Genomic DNA, 27,604 nt, shown 5'->3' with positions numbered 1-27,604 from the left:
AGAGAGAGAGAGAGAGAGAGAGAGAGATGTATACTCCATGGCAAGCAAATCTAACAAGGAGACCAAGAGGGAAAGATGGGAGAAAGTAATGGAAGCAGAGAACAGATGACTGAATCCACTGCACTGTCTGCACTGCAGGCATGGATAAAAAGACAGATGATGAGAGAGGTGGAATAAAGTGAACGCTACATATTATGTGTCCAGGTCTTTAAATTACCACTAGCCAATTGCCAAATGTTTATAAAGACATAAAACTCCCCTCAACAAATAAAATTGTGATGGGCATTGCTCACCATGTCCTGACATTTCATAGACAAGAAAATCATAAAAAAATAAATAAAACAGTGAAAGTTTAGTTGCAGCCCTGAAGCTCACATCTAGCAGACGTTAAGTTCCTAGCCAACAGAACAGGTACCTGGAGTGACACCAACCCATCGCCACTGGTACTCGCGGAGTAATTAACACCCATAAATAGGTATTGTTCACTTCCTCGTTAGCGGTATAACCGGTCCTTATATACCATTACACCACGTGAACACACAACTCTGCTCTTTCTCCAGGGGATATGGACTGTTATGTTAAGTGGTGTAAATGGAAACGGTGGGGAGAATAGTTATCCATGGTTATCTTTTCCTGGCAACAGACTCATGGATTGTTTTGTCATGCAAAGCTCTGCTCTATTTTTCTTGTTTTTTTGGGCTCCAGTCATGAATGTCTTTTCTCTCTGGGCATTGATGTACAGTACATGAGTACTTTACATATATGCCCACATCATGGGGCAAAAAACATGAAGTTTTCCCCAATTTAATATAAGTGTGTTATTTACACCTATACTAAAATGGTGTTTTTGAATATTTCTGCATACTGGGGTCCCTAAACAGTCATGGAATTCTATTAAGTGGGGATGACTGGAGAGGTGAGACTCTTGTGGATTTAATAAACCCAATTATATTCATGTGTGATGATGTTAGTTCCCATAGCAGCCATTTCATTGTAGTGAGACCAATTAGGGAAACTTGATGTCATTGTATAAAATGACCTGTTGAGGCAAGGCAAGGCAAGGCAAGGCAGCTTTATTTGTGTAGCACATTTCAGCAACAGGGCAATTCAAAGTGCTTTACACAAAATCATTAAAACAGATAAAACACAAGTACAAACAGTTAAAAGTCATAAGCATTAAAAATCACAGCTTCTTTACATTTTTACAAGAACTAGGGCATTCAAAGGATGTCCGGCTTTCCTAAGTGTATCAGATTATTATCTCTAAACTAAACCTTCTTTCTGTGAACTCTACTCCAGCATAGTACAACACATAGGTTTGAAGATTATTAAGGCTGTTTACGCTAAAGTCCTAGCCTACCTATGTTATGCAACTTAAGAATAGTAACATCAAGTTTTTACTCACACGTAGTCACTCTCAACATTTGTATGTTAGTTTCAGAATGAAGACAGTTGGAAAACAATTAGATATAAAATAAGATGTGTGCTCTTCATGAAGATTATTTTCCTTAGCAGCTATCATGTATTTTTCCAATTAATTTAAAGATTATAGGCATTCTATTATATAAATCTTGAAAAATAGGGCAAATAGCTACCGTAAAAAAACCACTGGACTACCCTAGGTTTGGGCTAAGCCCCGAAACACCTGGCTCCGCCCCAGATAGACAGAGTGGTGAATTGCTTAGTATAAGAGGTTGCATGGTAAAGACGTTTGTTTAGACCTTGCTTCCCCACCCAAGCCGCCACACTCACAAAGTCTGATTCCTGGCATCATACTGTATGTGTAAACAAGATGTACTTTCACTGTGGAAGGGCTTTCATTACATTGGTTCAGGAGACAGAGAAGGACTTCTCAGGAGGTCCAGTATAGTAGATGTACTGTTAGGGAGATGTGTATAAGGACAATCTGCTAGGAAGATGGGTAGCCTCTGTTATCAAGGAGTTTGCCACAGAAAAACACACTGCTAACCGGGTATATCCTATAATTATAACTAGTAAGTCCCTGTAAAATAAACTAACTTACTGTCCTGATGTGTTATACTGTGTTCTCAGCATTCACCTTGTGTCAGCGTAATTTTGGCTAAAAGGTGGGTGTGTGGCTAATCTGTGACGTCACCCTCTAGTGTATTTCAGTGGTGTCAGCTGGTAAATGAACATACTCTACTATACTGAAAAAGACTAAACCATCTCTCCCATGAGAAACACACCACAGTACATCTGTAGCTCTTTTTTCCAGACAGAGGGATTTAGGGTTCCCTACCCTCTCCATTTAGCCAAAACACAGCCTCATCTCCATTCCTGCCAAGGTCCTGTCCAGTGTCCTTGCTATTGTACAAATCATTAACAGGTATTATTTTTTTGTCAATGAAAGACCAGGAGTCGACATGGTCTACAGTATGGCACACATGATGTAGAAGTCACGGGTTGTTTGGTATCGACCAGCAATGACATCAAAATAGAGGCAGGTTCATGTGGAGGCAAAACGATGATATGCGCAACTTCACGCTACCTGAACTCTTCCTATCCACGCATAAACAACCTTGTTTACTCGTAAAAGAGAGACAGACAAAAAATGTCCTTCTTACCTGGTCTCGTCCTGACCCTTCGTCCAAAATGGGCTCTTCTGCGGTGGCCGTCTCCTCCTCCGTCTGCATTTTCCCTCTTGCCAATCCTTCCTTCCTTAGAACCGGGCACAGGCGGCTCCCACCCCGGCAACGTCCGAAGGAAGGGACCTCCCCGGCGGGGCAGCGAGCTCGGTCACCCCATCCGCCGCAAGTCGGTATCCGATTTCACGATGGCGGGGCCTGCGGCAAAAAAGCATCGTCTACTCCAGATTTAACACCCCGTGCTTTCTTCCGTGTCGTCTCCCGTTGACCCGCTCAGTGTTTCCCTTCTACCCGCTCCATCCCTCGCCTCTCTGGGCAAGGCAAGATGTGACTAAGCATCCAAAGTCGAAGCCCGTCGCCCTCCCCTCCAAACCGTTTCGCTGCCGCTACTTCTCCCTCTATGATGCTCTGCTACGAGTGTGCGTATGTGCACGTGTGCGCGCGTCACCGACAGCGCAGGAGAGCCAACCGGGGCCAAGGATTTCACATGCTGCAGCTACACAAATTGAGGGAGACTCTCGTGAGCACAAACCTAGTAAGCGTGGAATTAGAAACGTCGATGACAAATACAAGGCATCGAGGATGACTGACATTATTCAGCTTAGTTTCGACCATTGTTTTGTTTGTTTAAGGTTTTGGCCATTGTTGCACCTTGCATTGGGTCTCCATTGACGTCATTTACCAACACCCCCACACCCCCCCATTTATACACCTGAGCACAGCACACGCACGAGTCCACCTTGTGGAGAGACAAACACTCTCAGGCAGACACGTTTCTTAAAAACTACTTCCAAATTAAAATGGGCACAACGGGTATTTTTTACACATGTCTGGTGATCTTGTCACACGCGCACAGACACACAGACAAAATATGTATTCACTTGCTACAATAATTTCAGTGTTGATGAAGATTTTATTTTGAACAAGGGTGAATATAAAAATCCATTAAAATACTAAATGTTTGTGGACTAACAGAGAGGAGTGTGGTAGGATGAGGATGATTCCACACAGAAGAGTGGTACGATTAGGGTGTCCTGAAATATACAAACAAATAGTGGCTCAGATATAGTGACTGCCTTCTATCCAAATGTGAAATTTATGTTGATGAGTAGTATGAGTACAAGATACTGACCCATGTTTGCTGAAGGACTGGTCAGGAGTGTCCCGAGTCGTCAGTGTGGCTGTACCGCACCCCTGTCCAGCAGGTAGGCTGGAAGACAGTTGACTGACCCTGGAGTCTTTCTTGTAGGGTGTCCTGGTGTGGTCCTTGTGCCAAATGTCATATAACCCCTCAGGAAGGACGGGTGGATTTATTTAAGGACAAGCGTTACTGTACGTTGCCTCTAAACAGACCTGACTGAGCCACTCAGACCTAATAAATCTTACAACTGCACTTTGTCTTCAATTACACATTATTATCATCACTGAGGAACTATCATCATCTCTATTCTGTCACCAGTTGTTCACCTGCCTAAATCTTAACCTACATTTATTTTTGAAAATTTGAAAAGCAGGCTGGAAAATGAGCCAGACTACATGAAGGTATGCAATGCAAACAGGCTCATTAATAGCTCATTTGAGTTGTGTCAAAAGAAGTAACGATTAAGAATACTTGCTTCTAAAAACTAAGACTATTAAGCGAAATGTTTCTTCAAAAGTGAAACGCTTCTTGAGGTGTTGAAAGGATATCAGCAGTGACAGGCAGGTAGAGGATGTCTGTCTCAGTGTGGATGATGATATCCTGGGACATGTACTTCTTTGGCTCTAGCTCACCTGCTTGGACTTCACACATGGCAAACAGCTGGACCTGCAGTTTAACATGCAAACCTGCAGCCACCTAGACAGACATACAGTACACTACATGTAGTTTAACAACTAAGGGTTAAAATATTCTATAGGTCTTTACAAATATCAATTGTATACCCAATATAAGTTATTTGTCCCCAAAACAAATGCAAATATAAATATTAACATCATTACGTCCAGCTGGGACTTACGGGCCCAGGATTGTAGATGACACGGAGGCCTGTAGCAGGTGGAGGCTGCTTCACATGGAACCTTGCAGAGAGACAGATCGAAACAAACCACACATAAGTTTCAGGTCAAAGTTTTCATTTTGGACTTGAAGGTGACCCACATGTCACCTGCACCTATCCAAAGCACTGTTTTCTCATTTCTTTCCAACATATTAAAAGGACATTTGAAACCAGTTAAGCTGCAACTAAACTATTCATTATTTTCATTATTTCCTGGTTTTGAAGCCTACATTTTCCTGTACATCTATGTATCCACACCTCCATCTATCCATATTCCTGTGTCTTACCTGCAGGTGTCAACACCCACATTCTTCATCACCACAGTAATGGTCGAGGAGGTGCCCTCCTGCAGCGTGCCAAAGTCAACACTGGACGGTAGGAGCTGGAATCCCCTCACTACGACGTTTGGATCAGTCTGAGAAATTGTTCGACACTTCCTCCTCACTGGCTCTTCCACAGACAGGTACTGGAATAGGTGACACAGACAGGGTGATGTGAGAACAGTAGGTGTGCCACAGAGAGAAGCATGTGTATAGGTAGCTGTCCGTATGTGGAACAGGAACCCATGTTTGTCAAAAAACTGCAGGATTACAGGATATTCGAGGCAAAATAGGTCACATCACTGATAATGGGCTGAACAGCAGAAATACAATGAAGTCACTGCATTCTTCCAACATGCTCTAAAGTGGCATAACCTACCTCTCGAATTGACTTTTTAAAATGCATGTTTTAACAGATAACATTTTAAACCTTGGAACGTTTAACAGTATACAGCGCAACATTTTACACAGATAAAGCAAAACACATAATTTGATTTAAAAACATTAAGTTTAATGTAATAATGTTTTCCTTTTATTGGACCAGGTACACCTTAAATGCATATAGTGGATTAAAAGAGGTTTTTGGAGTAGGAAAATATTTCTATGATAACCACGCTACTCATTGGTAAATACTGTAATGCTAAATTATTTATGACATTTTAAATAGATTAGTTTAAGAAATTAGAACGACATTAATCCACTGCATTTTCTCAAACACAGGTGATGTGTTGACATGACAACATTTTCATAAGAAATCCTGTTTTTGTTTTTGCATGCAGTGATATCCTGCAGAATCATTTTCTCGTGTGAATGATCGAGCACCTGTTGATTTGGTACGCTGCGAGGCTTAGAGCTGAGGATAGAGGTTGGTAGTTTGACTTTAGTCCTCCTGAGCTTTCCAGTCACATCCACCTGGATCGACTTGCGTTGCCCAGAGGAATGCCCAGGTCTGCTTTCACCTGCCACAGACAAACACACACACACAAAAATGGTAGTTTACCCATTCATTCATTAAAAAAGGTCTCAATCTCCCTAACCTGAATATCAACCAGATTTGGAAATTATCTGGAAATCAATGACGGTGAATAACACACATTCTTTGGGATCATGATCAACACCCTCAAACCAACCAGAAAAGTCGGTTTTGCTAGTACTGTAGGTTTTTATACCATGCCACCAAGAAATGGGACATGTTAATTTAAAACTTGATTGCCTGATGATGCTTTAAATAGAAGGCACCTATTTAAATGTCCCTGTATATTCAGATGGATTTCCTGATTGATAATGCTGTTCCCTGTGCTTCTTGCTAATCTCAAAAATAGTGTTTCTGCCCATTACATTACTGTTGAGGTCACTGATGATGGAATTTATTTTAATATAAAACACAGGAAGGGGGGGGGAACAAACCAGCAGTCTGAGGCGTAGAGTTGGTGGGTCTTTTTTTAAGCATCCTTTCACTTCCTCCTGCATGACTGAGAGCAAAAACACCAAGCGAGGTCAAGCCGTGCTCCAACAGCAAATGTAAACATAATTTAGACAACAAATGTACATTCACAGATGTTTTGTGATTCATAACAACCGAGTTAAGAGCAGAATCCGACACAGGACAAAGCAGTTCATAGCATCCTCTTTATTACCTTGCAGATTGAGAGGGTGTTGGGTTTAAGGGCCGTGGGGCTGCAGTTATAAACACAAATAAGGCATATTATACAGAATGCATGTTACTGAATCTACAGTTAATGGTTTTTATGCACCTCTATAGTTACTAAGTTAAGACATTTTTGTTAGCGATGGCTCGGTTTCAGTAAGACAACACAGTGAGCGATGTATCTGCTGTGTACTGATTCCCAAGAGGAGACCCTTTAAAACAAGTTTCATCTTAGTAGCGCCTAGTTAATTCTGACGCTATAATAACTTACTGTTCTCCTGTGGGGCATCTTTTAGGAAGGCCTCAGCCCTGTCTGACTTGGAGAGTGGAGGGAGATCCGTGGACAGGCTCCTAAAGGCTGGCGTTTGGTGCTGCAGCAGATTCTGGAAAACAAGCAACAAGGCTGTGTCTCTTGCGGTACAATTAGTATTTTTCTGTGTCAGATATGGTGAATCCATGTGTGTATAAAACTTGAGTCTTTTTCCCCGTAATAATACTGTCTCAAAAATGGAAGAACATTTATTTAAATAAATGTATAGTACATTGAAGTGAACACATACAGTACCTGGTATAAGAGAATATTTTCTGGGTGGAAAAAAGGAACAATGTTGTTCTTCCTCAGAGCTTCCCTATAAGCCTGCTCCTCACACATCTCCTGTCTGGCATACACATGCACACAGAGAAAATTACTGATGGGTTGATGGCTATCAGTGCAAATGTAATGTGCTGTACTTGTGGTCATCATTTCCCACTTTTTGCACGGCACTTTATTTTATATAGCACAGTTCTTACACAAAGGCAATTCAAAGTGCATTACAAAAGCATACACATGTAAAGCAACTACAACATGAAACCTTTGTCCTTAATCTATTCTACACCCTTCTTTTAGTCATGCTGCAGCAGCTGCTGTAGTTTCCTTCCAAATAATTCCCTTTAAAAGGAGAAGCACTGCAGTAGCCATACAGAAAATGACGGGTTAAAAGCCAATTCAACAATTAACAAACACCAACGTGACGGGCAAACGTGCAGCGTAACTACTAAGTATAACTCATAAAGCACTTAGTTCAAATGTTATCCCAGTGGATAAGTTAAGGTAGTTGTTAGTTCTTCACACAGAATCACAAAATAGTGTGAGAGACAGACCTATGTTTACCTGTACTGTGCAAGTCTTTCAGTCCATTTTGACTCCTTTCCATTAGTAAAACTGGATAAGGGAATGAAAAAATGAATATTAATACATACTTATTTAAATACGCGGAACAGTAACTTTGTGCTACATTGTCTGTTCATGCATGCCATTTTCATCTCTCCAACCTGTCACTAGCCACTGTAGCTGTGTCTTCTGAAACGTCCGACTGCTCATGTAGGGCTCCAACTCCTTGGCTGTACTGACTGGCTATGTCCACTGTGGATCCACACAGAAGGAAGACGTTTACATTCAACCCCCTCACAACAAACCAAAACTAAATAACATGTACTATTGTACTGAACTTTAACTACTAAATATTTTACTTGAAACATTAATTAAAAAGAACTAATTCAAAACTAACCCTAGTTGGGTAAAGCATCTGATACATGATTTTTCAAAACAATAGTAATAACTTCCTCCAGATCAGATTCATACAAAAAAGTGGCATTAAACATTCCCACAAACTGTGTGAATTTTATTTTGACAAAAAAATTCAAATTAAATGTATGCTTAATTCGTTAAAATGGAAGAAAAGGAAAACAGGGAACTGCAAATGGAAAATGTTATTTATTAACTGTAAGAAGCTGCCACCGACCTGAAGTCCTCTTGTCTAGGGTGTGACCTGCATCCACTTCTGCAAAAGACTTTAAAATAAACCATTAATAATTTACATTAATATTATAACATTATCGTATTATTTGTTGAGGTTTCTATCCCAGTTTGCAGTGGGTAAAGATCCTTACAACATATTCTTTGTGTGTGTGTGTGTGTGTGTGTGTGTGTGTGTGTGTGTGTGTGTGCTGACCAGGACCAGATTGAGCAGATCACTGGCATTAACACTCTCCTCCTCAGTGCGCGGGTCTTTGACTTTCATGTCCTCTGATCGCTGCTCCCTCTCCATCAAAGTCTCGATGTATTCCTGCAGTCAGAGCCACATGCCAACATTTGTCAGGATCATTCACAACTGTAATGTAAGAAGACTACCTGCTGACACAGTATTAACCAAAGCAGAGGCATCGCATCGTTTCAGAGAGGTGTTGCACTGGTTTTCAATGAGACATGTCAATCTGCCTACGTTTTTTACCAGAGCTGAAGACTCTGATTTCAAGTAATCCGTTTTTTTATAATACAAGCTTCATTGAAAAAAAATGCAATAAAAACATTACCATTTACCGTACAAGAGATGATAACAGGCTTTTAGCAAACCACTGACCGACGTATGACTGTATGACACAGTAATCCATTTAACCACATACGGGGGTTTGTTTTACCTTCAGGCGTGTGTCTACAGTATTTCTGAGTGGGGTGGTGAATGGCCGGTGCTGGTACAGTTCCCTTATCTCCACAACTTTAGGGCAGCTCCTCACAGGTTGACGCTCAGCTTCAGAACCACCGGACCCCTCTCTCAGACTCAAACCTCGTCCAATATCAGTACCAAAGGGAGGACCTGGGCTCTTTTTCTGGAATAGAGGGAAAGGCAGAGGGAGGAACATGTCAGTGTTTGGCCCTGGGTGTGTTGTGTATGTGTGTGTGTCTGCACACCTGTACCTCTAGTCTAGGGAAGTCATGCCAGCTGCGGTTTCTGAGGTTGGGAGGGGTGATGTCAGGCTTTTGTTTCCCTAGCAACCACTGGGACCACACACTTTGGTGGCTGGGCTTTAGGATGGTTATGCCAAACATATCTGAAACAGACACACACTTTATATTTTTTTGTAGCTTCAGATGATTTTTTTCTACCTCATTCAAAACAGACTGAGAAAAATGTGCTTGACTCAAAAGTCAGTTAATTAAATACATATAATAAGGATATATGAGGCTTTTAACTAAGATGTTGCTGGATCAGATACTGAAATGGTTTTATTCAGGGTGCGATGTGTGAAAAATGCAGAGGGGGGGGGGGGGGGGGGGGGGGGGGGGTTGATCATGTACGACAAAACAAAAGATGCAAGAATCAAATCCCCCTTGCAGTACCATGGATATAGTGCCACTTGGCCAGGCATGCCAAACACTTAAATATGCACTTCAGTATTTAATGGAAAACACAGCGCTTTCAAGCCAGTGAGCGGAGTTTACGCTTGTTCATTCCTCTGAAATCTCTTAATCCAAACCATTCCTTTTTCCTAAACTTAACTAGTCATTTTGGTGCCTAAACTTTAACTGTCATCGCCGAATGACGCTAACTGTTTCTGGCTTCACTCCACTACCACGGGCCCTGAAAGGAGCGTCAGTTAGCGGTGCCTGTAACTGGCTCAGTCCCCTATTGGCAGCTAAACAACTACTGCTGCTGCTAACTGTAGTCGGGTAGCTTAGAGGTCTGAGCCAATGTCTCCTGTAGTAGCAGCAGTGTGCTGTGTTTCTATAACAGAAACAGACTGCGGTCAAGCTCGGTGTCCGTCACTCGTATCTCTGTGGTCAAACAAGCGGCTGCTAAAATTAGAGTAGAGACAGACGACGGCAGAGCAAAGTCTCAGAGACCAGAGCAGACGTATTAACGTCTAAAACAATGTCTGATCATTTTAATGAAATGAGCTGGTTTGACCACTAGACCAGAACACAGGACCTTCTTCCTATATTTACTTTCTTGCAGACATATCCGACCAATAAGACAGCTGGATGCTTTTGCCTGATTTGTAATGAATTTGGTACGCTTGGATTTTCACAGGTGTGAAACCAAACCAAACCCAACCGACCAAGTGCAAATCGCTCCAAGTTTACTAACTCACCAACTGATTCGGACCAAAGCAAATGAACTACAGGTGTGAAAACACCCTAAAATAAGTCTATGTTAGGTATATAGTGGTCTATTGGTGAAGTAGCATTAATCATTTTGAGAGGGGTGGGGGGTACATTTTGTCCCAGCAGGGATAGAAATAGCAGTGGCAGGCATATGTAGACCAGAAAGGGGGAAATCCCACGCATCCCCACAGAAAATCACACCCTGGTTGTAAGTGAGTCAGCCCCTCTAAAATTGTATTTAATGAATATTGTTTTTTGATTTTGAAGATATTCATCAGGCCACCTTGTGAGTCTGGCAGTGGTTCCTTCAGCACGGCTATGGTAGGGTCAGAATATGCCTGGTAGAGCACTTCCTCTACAGTTTGAGAGCTCAGTAGTTCAGTACCTGAGCCGTTCTCATGCACCAGAAACAGCCTGGAACACAAGATGATGTTTACAGAGTTTCTGGGATGTGGCCATTCACAGACAGCAGTTGTGTGTAATATTGTCTCAATTCTACTGACTCTGTATTCATGCAGAGCAAATATTATTATCAACATTTGACAATACAGCTCAAAGACATTTTCAGTTTCCTGTATTTAACAATAACAAATAAATAGTGCAGTACTGTACATGTGGAGATAGGCTCACCTGGGACAATGTTCTCTGTGTTTTACAGTAATCCTGGCCATTTCTCTATCCTCCTCCTCTGGCTCCTCCTCATCCTGTTGTGTGCTTGGAGCAGGGCTACAGTTGAAAACTGATAACTGCCCATCTTCCATCACCTGCAACATACACAGACAAAGTTAGACTAATTAAGGACTCATTTTATCTATTTATCACCAGAAAATCTGACACTGATGTTTTACATAATGGTAAACTGTGTCAACATCTCCCTGTGCCCTTGCTTCTTTGAGACTATGGACTGTCTCTTATAAATTCTCAGTCTGTCATTGCCCTCCACGGAAACTTTCATGATGACACTAACCCATTGTGTTATAATCCTAACCTGGAAGTGGTTCCCATCAGGGTCTGTAATGTCACAGACCACTGTGTCTGTGTGACTCATGGTGTAGCTTCCTGGTTGGTTTGTAGGAGTGCCACCCTTTGAACTGGAGGTTACAAGTGGGTCGGAAGAGTACACACATTTTCCATCACTTTGGATCTGTAGGAGACCCACATTGGATGGGAACACCTTGGAAGACAGACAGACAGACAGACACAGACAGACACAGACAGACAGACAGACAGACAGACAGACACACACCTAAATAACCAACTGTGTAGAATCTTTGTTGCCACCTGTTGGTCATATCAAGACTAACACTGTGGTAGACAGCACTCAGATGATTGAGCAGATGAAAACACCAGCAGAAAAATCCAAAGATACTGTAATCACATAGAAGCCCTACACATAACTTGAAACACAGATGTTACCACCCACCTGATAGGCTCCTTGGTTGTTTCCAGTGATGACAGTTCCATCTGCTAAAAAGACTTGAGCCGTGTGTCGCTCTGGGTACATCACCACTGTGGCGCAGCCCTCCTTCTCCACCAACATCACCCGCTCCTTGGTAAACACACTCCCCTTATCGCTCTCATATCCACTCCTCTTACCATTCTCAGCCACCGTGTCTTCTGCAAACATGTTCTCCTCACCATTCTTATCCACACTAGTTTCTCTTTCAGGCTCACACTCACTCATCACTGTACAAGCATGTCCAGCACTGTCCCCGCTAATCTTTTCTCCATTGTCACAAGTATCTTGGATGTGCATGTTTTCATTAAAGCTGTCCGCACAGCGCGTGACACACACACACTCAGTGCAGCCGCATGCACATTCAGGAGTTGATTTAAGGGTCACGCTCTCAGACTGCTCCCCTGGAAAGATAACAGACACAGGAACTCAGGTAAGATAACAAAAACATTTACTTAATTCAAAATGAAGTGCATGTGTATATGCTTACGTGTTGTCCAAGGCTATACCAGGACATGTGCAGATCTAACTTTCTGGCTGCCGTGTGCGCATGTGAGCCAAGTATTTCCCACAACATGTGTGCACTGTCTGCTGCTCACCTGTGTGCAGCAGTATGTGTTGCTTTGTGCTTGCTGGTCTGTCTTGGTACAGACTGGTGATCCTGGTTCCGTCTGCATGTTCTACACTTATAGATCTGTCTGGGTTCTGGACAGAAACCACCAGATCCTCCCGGCTCAGCATCACCTGACGCAGCAATAAAATGCATTTTCAAAATGGGACCAATTCACTCATTTTTGAGACTCTATCACAAACTTCAAGATGCTCAGACATTTACAATATACTGAAATGTTAACATCAAAGTTTACTGTAATTATTGAATTAATCGTGAAACCTAAATAACTCAGGTAACTCAGAAAACAGGTAACCTGTGTAAACAGTCAGGAGTAATACGGCACTTTTACCTCATGGGTTATGGGGTCTGTAGCCTTGATGGCCAGAAGAGGCGTGGTGGGTATGTGTTTGTGTGTGGTCCCCACAGTGTAGATGCGAGCTCCAGATGGAGTTGTGGTTAACCAACAGCCTCTCTGAGCATCAGCTTCCTTCTCTGAGCTCTGCTCTGTAAATAGACATAAACGTTGACACTGTGCGTCATTGAAAGTGATACTTAATGATCTTAACAGCACGGGGCCCGTCGTGTTCATTAAAACAGTTATTCATAGAGTTGGGCCAATTATATTCAAGATCCGGAGCTTGTTTCCCGCTTGTGGAGCGCGCTGTTTCAACATGTTGTGTCATGCTTGTATCAAATGAGGAAAACCATGTGACTGACGATGTCCAAAGCTCCAAACTCACTGCGGCTTCGGAAAGCACTTCAGGTCTTTCAGCGTAATACACGCAGGCTTGTTGAACTTTAATTGCACACATATGAGACTAAAACTATTCAAGTCAGGTGTTTCAGTGCTTCGACCCATCTTAAAGAGCTGCTCTACATTTTGCAAACCACCAGATGTCACTGTTTTTGTTAGAGTTTAAAGCCCCAAAGCATCAAATTTCTTTCGACACAAAAAGAAAAAAAGCTCCAAAGCTTAATACTTTATTCGCCCATCACTAGTCATTCTCAAAGTGGGGCCCAGGCACTCTGCCAGGGACTCTGTCTAAAGTGGTCAGATTCATTCCTTTAAAATATGAATCTATAATAGTTCATAGATTATGTTAAGCTAATCTAACAAATCTATAACTCTTAGAACCTGAAAATATCTTCAATACAGGTCTAATATAATTTATTTTACATTTCTCTAGGACTATGGAATGATTTGACATTTTTACACTTCACAAAGAAACATAAAAGATTGAGATTTTGCATCAGAAGGTGATATGTATTCAGTGGTGCTCCACTCTAACCATTCTTGTTTTCCTCAGTTTCTTGAGAGGTGTTTTCCTCCTCAATGTCAGAGTCAGGAACCCACACCGGACCAGAATCCTGGCTGAAACTGACTGAGCCATCTGGAAACAGAACCTGCAGTGCACATGGGATTTGTGTGTCATTAGAGTTTGAGTGTCCATTTTTAAGTAAGAAGTCATGATTTTGCATGTCCCTCTATATGAACATGTGTGTACAGCGTGTTCACCTCTGTGGACCCGTCTCTCATGTATCGGATTACAGTTCCTTGGTTGGTGACAATGCGGGACAGCTCTTTGGAGAGAGAAGGGTCCTGAAGCTGCCCTACAACTCCCCTACCATGAAGAGGAAAGCACTGTTTCACCAACATACCCTGCTCTTCTGAGGACACAAAAACAAAAACCATTCGCAAATTTCAAAGAGGGTACATTCATTTCTTTCTGCCTGCAACTAGATTCTAAACAAAGTGGCAACATCCTCTTTTACCCAAGTCTATGAGCAGGTACATTTGAGTGTATGATGTACATGAATGTCAAAGGTCATCAGTTGATTGGTCATCTCACTTCAAAGCTCACATGCAGTTTTGTTAAACTGCACTTGTGCATGAGCACGTTTGTATATTCCCAATAAAGTGCATCATCCCTGACCTTGTGTATCCTCTCTCAGCAATTGCAGCAGCAGGCCATTAGGAACAGACAGGTTCAGACTGTTGAATGGACTTGATAGCAATGCTGGCCGGCCTTCACACACCTTAGACTACAAACAATCACACACAAAAATGAACATATGTGTGAGCAATACAATATTAACATCACAATAAACACCATAATCTTAAAAGTACAGGTACTTATGGCCCCAGATGGTTTTTTGCTATTTCATATTGAGGTTTAAGAGCAGTTTAACAATGTGTTATGCTTCAAATGTTGTATATGTTAACATTGGTGGAAATAAGTATTCAAGACGTCAACATTTATTACTTTAAACTTATTTCCAATGCAGCTATTCACATGCAATTTAGACCAGACTATGATATTAACATACAATAGTACAACAATATTATACAACTACACAGATAAATACATTATAACAATCCAATCCAAACTTATGCGCAATAAAGTGGAATGACACGCTAACTGAAATGTATTTAGTACTTCACAGAGAAGTCTTTGTTTGAGTTTTATTGTTTGATTTCCCCCACTGTATGCTTTTGTGCGTCCATGTGTATATGTGGAACCTGGGACTCTGGAGGTCTGGAGTGGCCGGCTGAGCTGTGTGTCTTGGAGGGAAGTGACACCAGGTCTGTCCCCTTGGAGTGGTGGGTGGAGCAGAGAGGGATGGGGGCAAAGGTGGAGGTCTCTGGGGTGCCTTGCTCTGTTTCCTGAGGACTCACTAGAACATCACCAAACAGAAACAGTTAAAACTGCCTTGACTTTGAAGACAAAATAATAAGAATATTCAAAGCACTGAGATCGGTCAGTCTATAAGCACAATCAACCCGTTTTCAAATTTAAATAAAAATTGGAATATTTAAATAGAAATTAAAACTTCATAAAGACTGAAAGTTGTATGTGTTTTAAGTGCAACACCTCTGTATTCTCCTGTGGGACCGTAGAAACTGTATGAGAGGTGGATTCCATTGGCTAACACTGCTGAGAGGGAGCCCTGTTTCACTCTTTTCATCTCCACAGGCTCCGACACTGAAAGGGACACACGCACACACACACACACACGCACACGCACACACGCACGCACACGCACACGGTTTAATTATGAGTGTTATCCATTAAAATTAAGCAAGGATAGATAAAAATAATCTTAATGTCTGTTGTATGATCAACATCTTTACTTTTGGTTTCTTTGTCCTGGGGCTGAGGGAGAGGTTTTGCTGGATTAACAACAATTTGGTCGACGTATGTGTTGAAATGATGCCCATCCTTCTTCACAGCCACTTTCATTAGGCTGGAACCTGGAGCAAAAACAGTACAAAATGCATGGCTGCATAAGAAAAACATTCACTAGATATCAATGAAAAAAAGAACAACATTAGTTACAATGACTGACTTTTCCACTTACGCAGCACAGCAAATAAATATTGTCTACTACCTCAACAATGTCTCAATACCTTCAATGTAGCTGACATTCTCCACGGTGACGCGTCCTCCATCTGAAGGGAAAAGGTACTGGCAACGACCTGACACATGGATCAACTTTCCATCCATACTGTAGCCTGTGAAACCCTACAAATCACACACACACACACACAGACACACAACAAGGATTCTTTTTCAGCATCCCTTTTTGATTGGATGTGCAGGTATTAATGGACTTAAGTTACACTTCCTACGCTGGCCTCTACACTGGCTAATTGGCGGTGTGAGAAATATGGCAAAATACTGTCAGACAGAACTGATTATCTACTATCTATGTTTTTCAGGTCATTTTCTAATGCAAAGATGAACTCAGTTTATTTATGGTTTAGTGTGGGGTGTGCCCTCACTTTGAAGGACTCCTCTGTCGAATGCAGTTTTTTGTTTTCCTCCACAGCGGGTGCTGTGGTCGTAATGGACTCTGAGGGAGTCTTGGCTGAGCTGCCTACTGTCTCCGATCTGCTCTTCTTCAAAGTTTTTTTGATTTCCGTTGACATAGCCTCCTCCTTTGGCTGCTTGCCTTTTGGTGCATTGTCCTGCTTTGATTTCTTGGCCTTGTCCTCCTCCACTAGCTGCTCCTGCGCCAACTTCCAGGCCTGTAACATCATGCACACATTACTATGCACCAGTCATTGCCGTACCATTACTGACTGGTTTCCCAGTGTCAGCTGGAATAGGCTCCATCCACACGCAACCGTCTAAGGACAAGGAGTTTTAGATAATAGATGGATGCATTCAGTGGTTTGCTCTATAAATTATGCTTGGGAATGTGATTCTGTAACTACTGACAATACAAAATCTCCTTAGCTCTGTGAGGAAATCAAATCAGCAGGGAAGGAGGGATCAGGTTTATTTTAGTTCAACAGATTTCTATAAAGGGTCCAAAAGTTACTGTAATACTGCTGAAAGGCCGGAGCAGAGTCGACTGTGAAAGTGAATGTTCATGGGTTGGATGGTACTAACTTTAAGGGAGCTTTTTCTGATAACCAGTTCCAGAGTGTCCTTCTCCTCTGCAGAATTTGTAGCCTTTTGATCTAGTCCAGGAACAAAACAATCATTGTATTTTTATGGTGGTGAATACACTCACATTGCCAGAGCTTTATGTTGACAAACCACATTACCCGCTGGAGACTCAACAGGTCTGAGATTTCTGAGTTGCGTTGCCTCTCTCTTTAATTCTTCCTCTTTTGTCCAATCTGAAATGCGATCTGCCACATGCTCCACGTACGTCCTATCAGAAGGTAATAATGACATTTAAAGTCTATGCAACACTCTACATATATATTCTTTTGCTTTCTCACAAAAAACAAAAAAAACATATTACTATTCATATGGTGTTATCTGTGGAATGAAAACAACTAAAAATGTGAGCTTGCATTCTGACCTGAACTTGACATCAGTGTGAAGGGCTACATCCCAGAAGTCTTTGCACTGGCGGTAGGGGCTCATTGGATTGTGACAAAATATGTACAGGATGTTGTCATGACTTCCTCTGAAGGTGTCCAAGCAGCGGTATTCTTCTGAGGCTAACTGGAGTACCTACGCATTTCAAAAAAGAAGAAGAAAAGAAGTAATTTGTAGGTGTAAAATTGAAAGAACATAACATATATGAGGGGTATCAATATAACAATTCCTATATTTTAGATAAAAAAAGAATCATCGTGATGTTTTAACCTTAAAAGAGAAGATTAGTCAGGTCACCTGTGGGAAGACTGAGGCATTGTGGTGTTCGGCATAGTGCCAGTCAAACAGAGATCTCAGCCTCCAACTCTGAATGTCAGATAAGTCCAGCTGGCAACACACTCTCCCACTGATCTGCTGGACAAAAAAACAACATGCAACATTACTGGGAGGAAAATAAGAACAAATGGTCATCATTCTTTTATTATAGCATACAAAAAGGTGAGTAGCTACAGTGGTATGCACATAGAAACAATACCTCTGTGTTACCAGGATCTTCAGTGAGAAATGTCGGACCTAAAGTTGAAATAAATGATGAGGTGTGGCATTTAAGTAAATTGTATAACATGCTGTTGAGACAGGCAATCAAGTTTCTTTCTTCTTTTTTATATTTTGGGGCTTTTACCTTTATTAAAGTGACAGTGGACAGACATAAAAGGGGGAGAGAGAGAGAGAGAGGGGGGGGGGGGGGGGGGGGGGGGGGGGGGGGGGGGGGGGCGACATGCAGCAAAGGGCCGCAGGTCGGATTCAAACCTGCTGCAGCATTTTTTATTGCATAATCTATTTTATGTTAGCACACAACATCCCAGTAATGGAATTTGCCAACCTAGTAACAGACCTTTAGTCCGTAGGTTTTTAAGCTGCTGTTTAGCGTAGGATAGTGGGTTGTCCCAGGGGATGATTGTGGGTGTCTGTTGCTCTGCTGGTCCCGATGTTTCCAGTTGTCCAGGAGCATTCAGTAGTACACCCTTTTGGTCCAGCCTGGTCAGTGGCATACTCTCAAACACGCTCTGATGAATTAATCTCTCCACTTCCGGCCATGACACAACATCTGTGGGATATCATAGCCTCATTATATCATCTTAATGGGGATAAATCAAGAGCTTTTTCCCAAGAAACATAGATTGAGCAACCGCCCACAATAAGTAATTCCCTATTCCAATCAATACAGTCATAAAACATGACAGCAAGCTGCCAAAAACTCTGAGGTCATGCAGAAGGTAATTAACAATTATACATAAAGGTCCTGCATTAAAATTGTTACTGTATGCAAGTGTCATCAGAAAAATTTACTGAAAGTATTAAAAGTAAAAGTACTCCATGGAGAAAAATCCTCGCATTTTAGAAACTGTCTCATCATTTCAGATGGACTTGTAGGCCTATATAATGTTGGGTAGTTTCATTTATAATAAAGCATCATATTTTAGAAACTGCATGTGTTTTCTTAATCTTAATTTGTAAGGTAACTAGTAACTAAAGATGTCAGATTAATGTAGTGTAGTAAAAAGTACAATATGTCTCTCTGAAATGTAGTGGAGTGGAAGTAAAAAACTAAATACAAGTGCAGTACTTGAGTGCATGTATACATTCTGAGCTAAGGTGTGTGCCTCCAAAAGGGAGCTGGTTTCTGGTTTCTGGTTTCTGGTTTCTGACCATCTGTGCAGTAGTGTTGGAGCTGCTGTTTGGTTGCCATCCAGCAGGAGCTGCTGTTCCTCCGCTGAGCTACGGAGTGGATCAGCTCCCACACTGGAGACCGCCTCATCATCGACAACTCCACCTCGGCTGGATCAAAACCCTGAACCGCCTAAGAGACAGAGACACAGAGACACAGAGACACAGAGACACAGCATATAAACACAGAAATACTAGGTCAGAATGCGGCCAAGATTAGAGAAACTATACAGTATACCTGACATAAATGGCACAATTCCACATAGACAAAAGAAAAAAATCAATCATACACAACTGTAAAAAAAAAAATCTACTTGCACTGATATCTCTCAAGCGCAGTGCCATCTCATCATGGCATCTGATGACTAGAGGGTGCTCAGACTTCTTCTGCATCTCCTCTGCTCCAAACTTCTCCACCAGCCTCTGACACATAAAAGAATAAAACAGAGACAAATAATATATATATATTAATATAATAATTACTTTTGAGAAGAGTATGTCTGAACACTCTGGAGTCACAGGGTGCACACACATACACACCATACCTGGGTTTCGAGACTCCATCCATTGAATCCATCGATCATTGTAAGGAAATTACATATTTAGGAAATGCCATTCAATGCTTCACATGGGAGTCAGTGTTTACTATAGGTGATATAAGTTTACTATAAGCTAGTAATTTTTTTTTTCATTTTGCAGGACTTTACTGAACAGTAGTTTAGCTACTCTACTGTGATTAGAGCATAGGGTGACCAGACGTCCCCGGTTTCCAGGGACAGTCCCCGATTTTGGCTACCTGTCCCCGGCTGGATCTGTCCCCGGAAATGTCCCCGGTTTCCACTGTGACTGACAGACCCGAAATTGGAATGAAAGAAAGAAATAACTGACAAAACGGAGCCGATAGTCGCACACCCAACACACGCAGGCTCCAGGCAGCCAGAGCCAGCGCTGCTCAGAGATGTTTTAGAAAGCCGTATTTTACGATGCTAAAATCACTGATTATTTACATGGAGTCTGGTGCGTTTAGCAAACGCAATTTCGCGGACTTTTATGTTTAAAAAGGATCTTAATCTTAACAGAAGGGTCGACCTCCTTAGAAATCCTTCCATCATGTGTCAGACACTTAGAATATTAATCTGAGTCTGTTAGCAGCTAAACAAGCACTTTATGAACGTAAAACAAGCTGGACAATTATCCTATTAACTTCCATTGCAGCGATCCGTCAAAGGAAATATGCTCAGTAGTTTTGTTGTATCTGATTCAAGGAGCTGTTGCAGAAACAAGCCTTGAGCAGTAAACAAAAGCTGTCAGTAGTAAACATTAAACATTACAACATTATGAAAATTGAGACATTCTATCTTGAAATATTGGACTATAAGGACTTTCTATCTTGAAATATTGGACTTTCTATCTTGAAATATAGGACTTTCTACTTGAAAATTCCCCTCTGAGGTGTAGTGGAGTGGAGTAGGAAGTAGCAGCAGGGGTGGGTCTAGGATCAGACCCTAATGAGAACAGCTCTAGGTCTAGTGTCCCCGTTTTAAGTTTTACAAAAATAAAAACATTACTTGTTTTGGAGGTAAATACGCTTCTGAGCTGAAAATGTCCCCGGATTTTGTCTGAGAAATCTGGTCACCTTATTATAGCACCATATGCTGGACTTACATTGTGACATGTGCTTTATTCCAGGGGTCTAGGCCTTTAAAAATGATTGCATACTAAACTATACTTAAAGGGTAAAAATGCTAAAGTCTGCTCCAAACTGCTCTCAGTGGCTCTCGTGGCATACACGCTTACGTCATAGGCGTGCCAGTACAGGAACATAACAACAAACATGTCGGATTGTTTCCATACGCTGGACCTTCAAGTTGCCCTAGCAGCTCTGATAAACATACAGTCTATATAGCAGTTGTACAAAATGTTCACAGATTGTGTTACTGACCAGAGAAGGCGCATTGATTACCTCCATCAAATTGTTGATGCACCAATTTGTCAGAGGCGAATCAGATGAAAGGTTCAAACGCAGGCGTACAGACACGGTGGTATTGTGTGGCAGTGCGTCACACAACACCTAGCCACCTGGTGTGCATACTACATCAGATTTCACACACTTTTGCATCACCATATGCCACAGATTCCCTGGCAGGCAATGCCACACACACCACACACACACAACCACACACACACCACACACACACACACAAACACACACACACACACACACCACAACACACACACACACACACACACACACACCACACACACACCACACACACACACACACACACACCTGAATCATACATTTTGAAGTGAGTCCTGGAAAACAATATGTGTTTTGATATTGTCTTCTGTTGGATATCATACACACAGCACATGCTTAACGGTACATTTCTCAATGTGTATGTGTGTATATGTGTGTGCGTGCGTGCGTGCGTGCGTGCGTGCGTGCGTGCCGTGCGTGTGTGCGTGTGTGTGTGTGTGTGTGTGCGTGCTATACCTTCTTAACTTCTTCATTCTGTACCGTAGTCAGCAAGCTCTTTAACATGTGGCTTCTCTCCTCCTGTGTGTATACCAGAGGCAGAAAGCTCTGGAGCATGAAGCTGACCAGATCATACTCTAACCCGGCACCATGTTGTGGTTGGAGCTCCTCAGCCACATGGGACAGTGCGGACAAAGACTGCTCTGTTGAAATCACCACCTAACAACACAAACACACATGTGACAAAAGTGTTGACCCACCCAAGCAATGTAAAATAAAAATAAAAATGCACCCATCTTCTCAGCCTGACCACACACGACTTATTCACACTCTCCATGCACACACAGACCTGTTCCAGCATACAGTGCATGATTAGAGGCACAGAGCAGTCTTCAGGGGGAACCAGGTCAAGCAGGTTGCTATAGTAACGCATGTCCACATCTTTAGAGAGAGAAGGCTGCTCGGCCTCTGTCCACAAAAGTAGAGAAGACAGAAAGGACAGGAGTCATCCTAGTCTTGAGTTTGAATTTCAAACAAACATGCACACTAGCATGTCCCAAAATATACACGATTAAAGAAAAAAGGTTTTACCTTGGTCTGGTTCCTCCCGCGCTGATTTCTTCTTGGAGCCTGGAGTCATGCAGAGAGGCATTGGCAAAACCTGACAAGAAACATACATTATATATCTAAAAAATGTGTGTATTTACCAGAAGAGTGAGGTAACAGGCACTTTAAATGTGACACTTCTGTTTTGGTCCGCTAGGAGTCACTGTTGGGCTTTCCAACGCTTGGTAAATTCTAACTCTTCTTCTGTGTCAGAATATGTTCCTTTATAGTTTATTATATTCCATGCGGTATGAAAATGAATACACAAGGTTATAAGTTCATGCACCAATCACTATGATGGTGAAGAATGATTGTGCAGTTATACTGACTGACATGCATGCATACCTCTGCAGGCTGTGGATCCAACCCGACAACAGTGGGTACACAGATGAGTCTGACGTTGTCCAGGTAGTGCTGATGTTGCCTGCGCCAGCGCAGACACTCATAGATGACATTGGCCACACCCTTAAAGATTTGGCTTCCCATCTCCAGCTGGACACACACAGATTAGATTTCAAATTCAAAATCCAGTCAAAGAAATGTGAAACTTAGTGATTAGTAAACATTACTAGAAAGAGAGAGTGAGAAAGACAGAGAAGGACCTTAAGAATGAAAAAGGAGGGACAAAATGTTCAGACAGACAAAATAACAATACACAGGAAAATCCACAATGAGATAATAAGGGCCAAATTTCAAACATATAAATATTTGTCCGACCACACATTACACACCCACGTTCAACACGTGAACAGACCAGTTCCATCAAAGATCAGAGGCACAGAGCCGGCTTCAATGAGAATAGATCTAAAACAATCTGTCAGGCCCAACTCACCTCAGCCTCGGGGTGTTGTGTGTGGAACGGAGGCCGGAGATCTGGGACAGTGTAGCTGAGCTGAACCACATCATGAAGCTTAGAGTGGGATGGCCCGCTGTCCAAAACTGGTCTCAGACCTGACCAGAATAGATCCAACTTCCTGGCCTGCGCAGCCAGCTCTACACTACCATGAACCTTGGCTTCTGGCACACACAAAGGATGATGTAATGTTAATAACAACATACAATACATATAAAAAATAGGGGCAAATGATGAGATTGAATCTATGTAAAAGCTATTACAGCTGCAGCTGCACTGCTGACTGTTTATTTACAGTACCAATTGTTTACATATACATCTGCAATACCGTACTTTAACTGTAATATGCAATTACTTTCCACTGCATTTTAATTCGGATAGTTTCTGCCCAAACTTTACTTTATTTGTACTACCTTTAAATCATTGTTATACTGCTCATTTTAGCCTAACTTATTTTATCTATCTGTAAAAATTCTGTCTACAATAATAGCCACCTGTATATATATATTCATAGTACATACTCACTTGTAAACTCTGTAAACCATTAGTATATTATGTTATTTGCACATATCTGTAAAATTATAAATTATATTCACTACATTCCTAGCTGTAAATCTTGCTCACAATACTTGTTATCTATATTTTATATTCATAGGACAAACCCATCTGTAAAATTCTGTTTATAATAGTATTAATTTCTATATTTATTCAGTACATATCCATGTCCTACACTTACGGAACCATTGTATATATCCTGCACTTACTGCTATTGCACTTCTGGTTAGACCGAAACTGCATTTCATTGCCCTGTACCTGTGTAATGACAATAAAGTTGAATCTAATCTAATCTATTATTTAGTTTGACTAGCCTCATTAAGTGCATGCTGTATGCTGAAGGTCTGTTACCTGCATCCAAAACAGGAGAAGCTTCCAGATTCTGCTCATTGTCCTCACAGGGGTGCTGTTCCTGCTGTCCCTCAGACGTTTGTGTGCGTTCCGAACACAACTTAATGACATTGGAAACATGTACCCCGATGGCATCAAGCGCCCCAATCAGGTGGGGCTGGTAGAAGCCCAGCAGCAGGATGTAGTGTTGAGGACCATCCTGCGGTTTGTCATCTATGTGCAGACATATAACACAAAACCCACAGAGTGAATTAATCTAATACAATGGTAGCACATATCAGGCTCCCAAGTTAAGGAGGTTAAAATACTGTCCGTGCCCTTTTGGAATTAGGCTCACATCATAATAATAAATCAAAGCTGGCGCGTTTCGGCACAAACGCTCTGAAGAAGGCTTTGATTTTGATCAGTGTTGATTTATTGTGATGTGAGCAAACTCCATCTTTAACTCTCTCTCTCTCTCTCTCTCTCTCTCTCTCTCTCTCTCTCTCTCTCTCTCTCTCTCTCTCTCTCTCTCTCTCTCTCTCTCTCTCTCTCTCTCTCTCTCTCTTCAAACCCAGACACGCTACCATTCTATATATGCACCGTAGAAGCCAAAGACTTTGATTGCATTAACAGTATTTCTCACTATTTTAACCTTTTAAACTCCATAGCCCACACACAGAGTTGGCTCTGAGTTTTCACCTATGAACTTTGGTGACTTAACATCATCCCTGGTTTGGAGGTTGGTCTTCTTCTCCTTGGTAGGTGCCACAGGTGGGGTCAGACTCTTTCCTTTTTTATTAGAGACTTTGGCCCCTCCTTTGTCCTTGCTGGCGGGGGGAGGACCTTCCTTTGCCTTCTCCTCCTCAGCCTTTAAAAACAGACAAGAAGGACAAAATTGCACAAAACAAATCCGTTGAAAAATCCCATTAACGCTTCCTACTCATTATCCCTTTAATTTTTCTATTAAAGTATGAGTGACATTATACCCTGTATAACTAATTCAAAAGTTCAATTCAATGCAAAACATGTCATAATACTGCAACTGAAACCTGAGTGAAAATCTAGTTCAACACGGTTCATAAATTCTAGTCATTCCCACAAATAATCATGTATATGAAGAAGCACTCACCTCAGCTTCCCTCCTCTGCTGATCACTGGCTTTGATATGTAGCAGCTGGAACTTCAGTATTTTAGCCATCAGGTCACAAGGAATCTCCTCTCCTGCATCCAGCAGAACCTTAGCAGACTCTGTAACCTAGAGGGGACACAAACCCAGAACAAAGCCAGCTCAGAGACACAACGCATACACAGGAAGACTGAAGCACAAAGATAGACCTGACACATAACATGTAAAAAAAAAACTCATTCCCAAGCCTACCTCATAATACATGGGGATGTCATCGGGTCTTTTCGCTTTGGGGTTCCCCAGTTCATGGATCTGTAATAAGGTTGGACAGGAGAACATTTTCATTTGACAACATACAAGGTGGGTCTGACTACTTCCAGTAGATCAGTTTATGACTAATAATACAGAGTATTTATAAATTAGCCATTCATGCTATTGTCAATACAGTGAGAAGGGCAATCAAGGATGGTAATTATCTCATAAAACCACAGATCTAGGAGAAAGTATAGTTAAGGAATATTAAATAAGTGGAGATATTTAGATTGTCACTAAAATTAGATTCCAACTTTTAAACTAATGGTTGTATAAGCTTGTGGGAGATTGTACAGCCTTTCTGTTTATTCAAGATTTTAAAGATGTGAAAGCACATAGACAAACAATACAGTGATTACAACTCTGACAGTTCATTTCATATGAACTAGAAAATGTTTTTTACAGTTTGCGTAATGTATGATTGCAATAAGAGCTCTACAAAAATAAAAAGGTCACCCTATTAATGAAAAGAATTTAACCCAAACTAAGAATACCTTGGCGATGGTGCTCTCCCAGGTCAACAAGTTAAAATGTTTGCGAAGTGGTTTGTGTACAGCCAAAGACAAAGCCCGGGTCCGTTCCTCATCCTCTGGACTCCTTCCGACCACCAAAGACACACACACCTGCCAGGACCCCTGCAACGGGCATTCAAATCCAGAATGATCTACTAATACACGTGCATAAGCCAAGTCGAGAACCACGGCTTTCACATCGTGCTTTTCACTTTTTCCATTACAGTTAATTGACAAGTGAATTTACTAAAAAAATCACGTCACACATCACGTTATATCTCCGGAAATAAGACAACTATAAACGTTGCTCGCAGAAATACTGTTAACATTTTGCAATGGGAGAAAGCTGCAACGTAATCCATCAAGTTTTACTTGGAGTGGTGCCATCGACAATTCACTTCCGGTTTGGATTTCTTACCTTCAAAATAAATGTTTACTTTTTTATGCGATTTGTGTCATGTCTGGCTAATTCTGGTGAAAATGACGCAGAAAGTACGTTCGGCAACATGTTTTCATCGAATAATAGATAGATAGCTAGGTAGCGACCTTGTTAACGTAACTGAATTACCTTAATGAGCAGTTTGGAGGACAACACCCACTTTTTTGAAGTGGTTAACGTTACCGGAAATGAATAAGCAATGTAACGTTGGCTAGCTAACAAGCTAGCTACCGGCGACTCAGCTAAAAGTTGGCGCTACAGTGTGTCGGGCAATAACCTTTTCAGGTGCACTTTGTTTGATGAAAGCATATAAAATATGTATATTAACGGTCTATGGATGAAAGACAGGTGTGGTGAACACACGAAGAAAGCCGTGAAGATAACCGACCTCTTCCACCTGAGCCCCGGTGAGACCCGCCTCCCAGTTCTTGTTGACAACCGAAGTTCTGGCTGAGCCTTTTTTAGCTGCTTTTGGTGGCATTTCCACTTAGTGACAAATATCTACATTAAAGAAAATACTGAAAATAGTCTTAAAGTTATCAGGGTAACAGTCGTATTATCGTGTTAAGCTAACGTTAGGTAAAAACTGCGAGTCAGTCGTCGGCCAGCGTTGCCTTGAGCTTGTGTTGCCCCTGGCAACCGCAACCACAACGGCGTCAAGTTTCCCGAAGTGATACTTTGATCTTCTTTTTAACTTTCAAAATAAAAGCATTACGGTTTCTAAATGAAACACATTTGAATTATCTGTAGCAAAATTAGTTCTCTTTTTTTAAGTACCCTTATCTATAATTAAATAATTTAGTTTTTGGAAATTGTTTTTTGTAGATGACATGTCAAGTTTCCCGAAGTGATACTTTGATCTTCTTTTTAACTTTCAAAATAAAAGCATTACGGTTTTCAAATTGACAAAAAAATAAAACACATTTGAATTATCTGTAGGAAAATGAGTTCTCTCTTCTAGTACCCTTATCAACAATTAAATAATTTAGTTTAAATGGGAATAGTTTTTTGTAGGTAACATGTCAAGGATTCCTTTTGTCCACTAGATGTCAGCATATCTCCGGCTGGCTGGGAGACTCCAAAGCTCCTAAACCCAAAACTTTAATCCCCAGATAACGATCACAGTTTGCATGATACTTTAGATACATTGTCATTGACTGTCTATCATTATAATGGTACAATGTGCAGACATTCCTTAAGGTTGCAATCCATAAATTGC

At 41.5% G+C, this 27,604-nt stretch overlaps 2 protein-coding genes across 2 annotated transcripts in view; both read right to left on the bottom strand.

Moving 5' to 3' along the window:
• LOC116686569 (transmembrane protein 151B) overlaps positions 1-3,094 on the bottom strand; it is a 17,893-nt gene extending 14,799 nt beyond the window's left edge. The window contains exon 1 of the mRNA XM_032511595.1: positions 2,586-3,094. Coding sequence (XP_032367486.1) covers positions 2,586-2,654 — 69 coding nt within the window. The 5' untranslated portion in view covers positions 2,655-3,094. The remainder of the gene's footprint in view (positions 1-2,585) is intronic.
• Positions 3,095-3,495: 401 nt separating this feature from the next.
• Positions 3,496-26,866, bottom strand: spag17 (sperm associated antigen 17). Its single transcript, XM_032511594.1, has 49 exons — positions 26,774-26,866; positions 25,929-26,069; positions 25,375-25,434; positions 25,126-25,251; positions 24,696-24,864; positions 24,015-24,227; positions 23,088-23,272; positions 22,601-22,747; positions 22,241-22,310; positions 21,999-22,117; positions 21,668-21,868; positions 19,489-19,593; positions 19,153-19,303; positions 18,338-18,550; positions 17,978-18,015; positions 17,740-17,856; positions 17,423-17,577; positions 17,160-17,269; positions 17,002-17,072; positions 16,389-16,634; positions 16,014-16,128; positions 15,738-15,857; positions 15,478-15,588; positions 15,126-15,280; positions 14,539-14,647; positions 14,121-14,272; positions 13,894-14,008; positions 12,954-13,108; positions 12,591-12,735; positions 11,959-12,395; positions 11,524-11,709; positions 11,166-11,299; positions 10,819-10,949; positions 9,342-9,481; positions 9,071-9,259; positions 8,605-8,718; positions 8,395-8,443; positions 7,925-8,015; positions 7,764-7,814; positions 7,176-7,269; positions 6,882-6,993; positions 6,600-6,639; positions 6,370-6,434; positions 5,785-5,921; positions 4,930-5,108; positions 4,604-4,664; positions 4,296-4,443; positions 3,739-3,910; positions 3,496-3,640 (listed from the first exon to the last, which is right to left on the bottom strand). Exons 1-49 carry the CDS (start codon positions 26,864-26,866, stop codon positions 3,631-3,633), a joined length of 6,447 nt encoding a protein of 2,148 aa, XP_032367485.1. The 3' UTR covers positions 3,496-3,630.
• Positions 26,867-27,604: the final 738 nt, after the last annotated feature.

This window comes from Etheostoma spectabile, unplaced genomic scaffold, assembly GCF_008692095.1.
Source record: "Etheostoma spectabile isolate EspeVRDwgs_2016 unplaced genomic scaffold, UIUC_Espe_1.0 scaffold394, whole genome shotgun sequence".
Lineage (NCBI taxonomy): Eukaryota > Metazoa > Chordata > Actinopteri > Perciformes > Percidae > Etheostoma > Etheostoma spectabile.
This window is presented reverse-complemented; position numbering and strand designations above follow the sequence as displayed.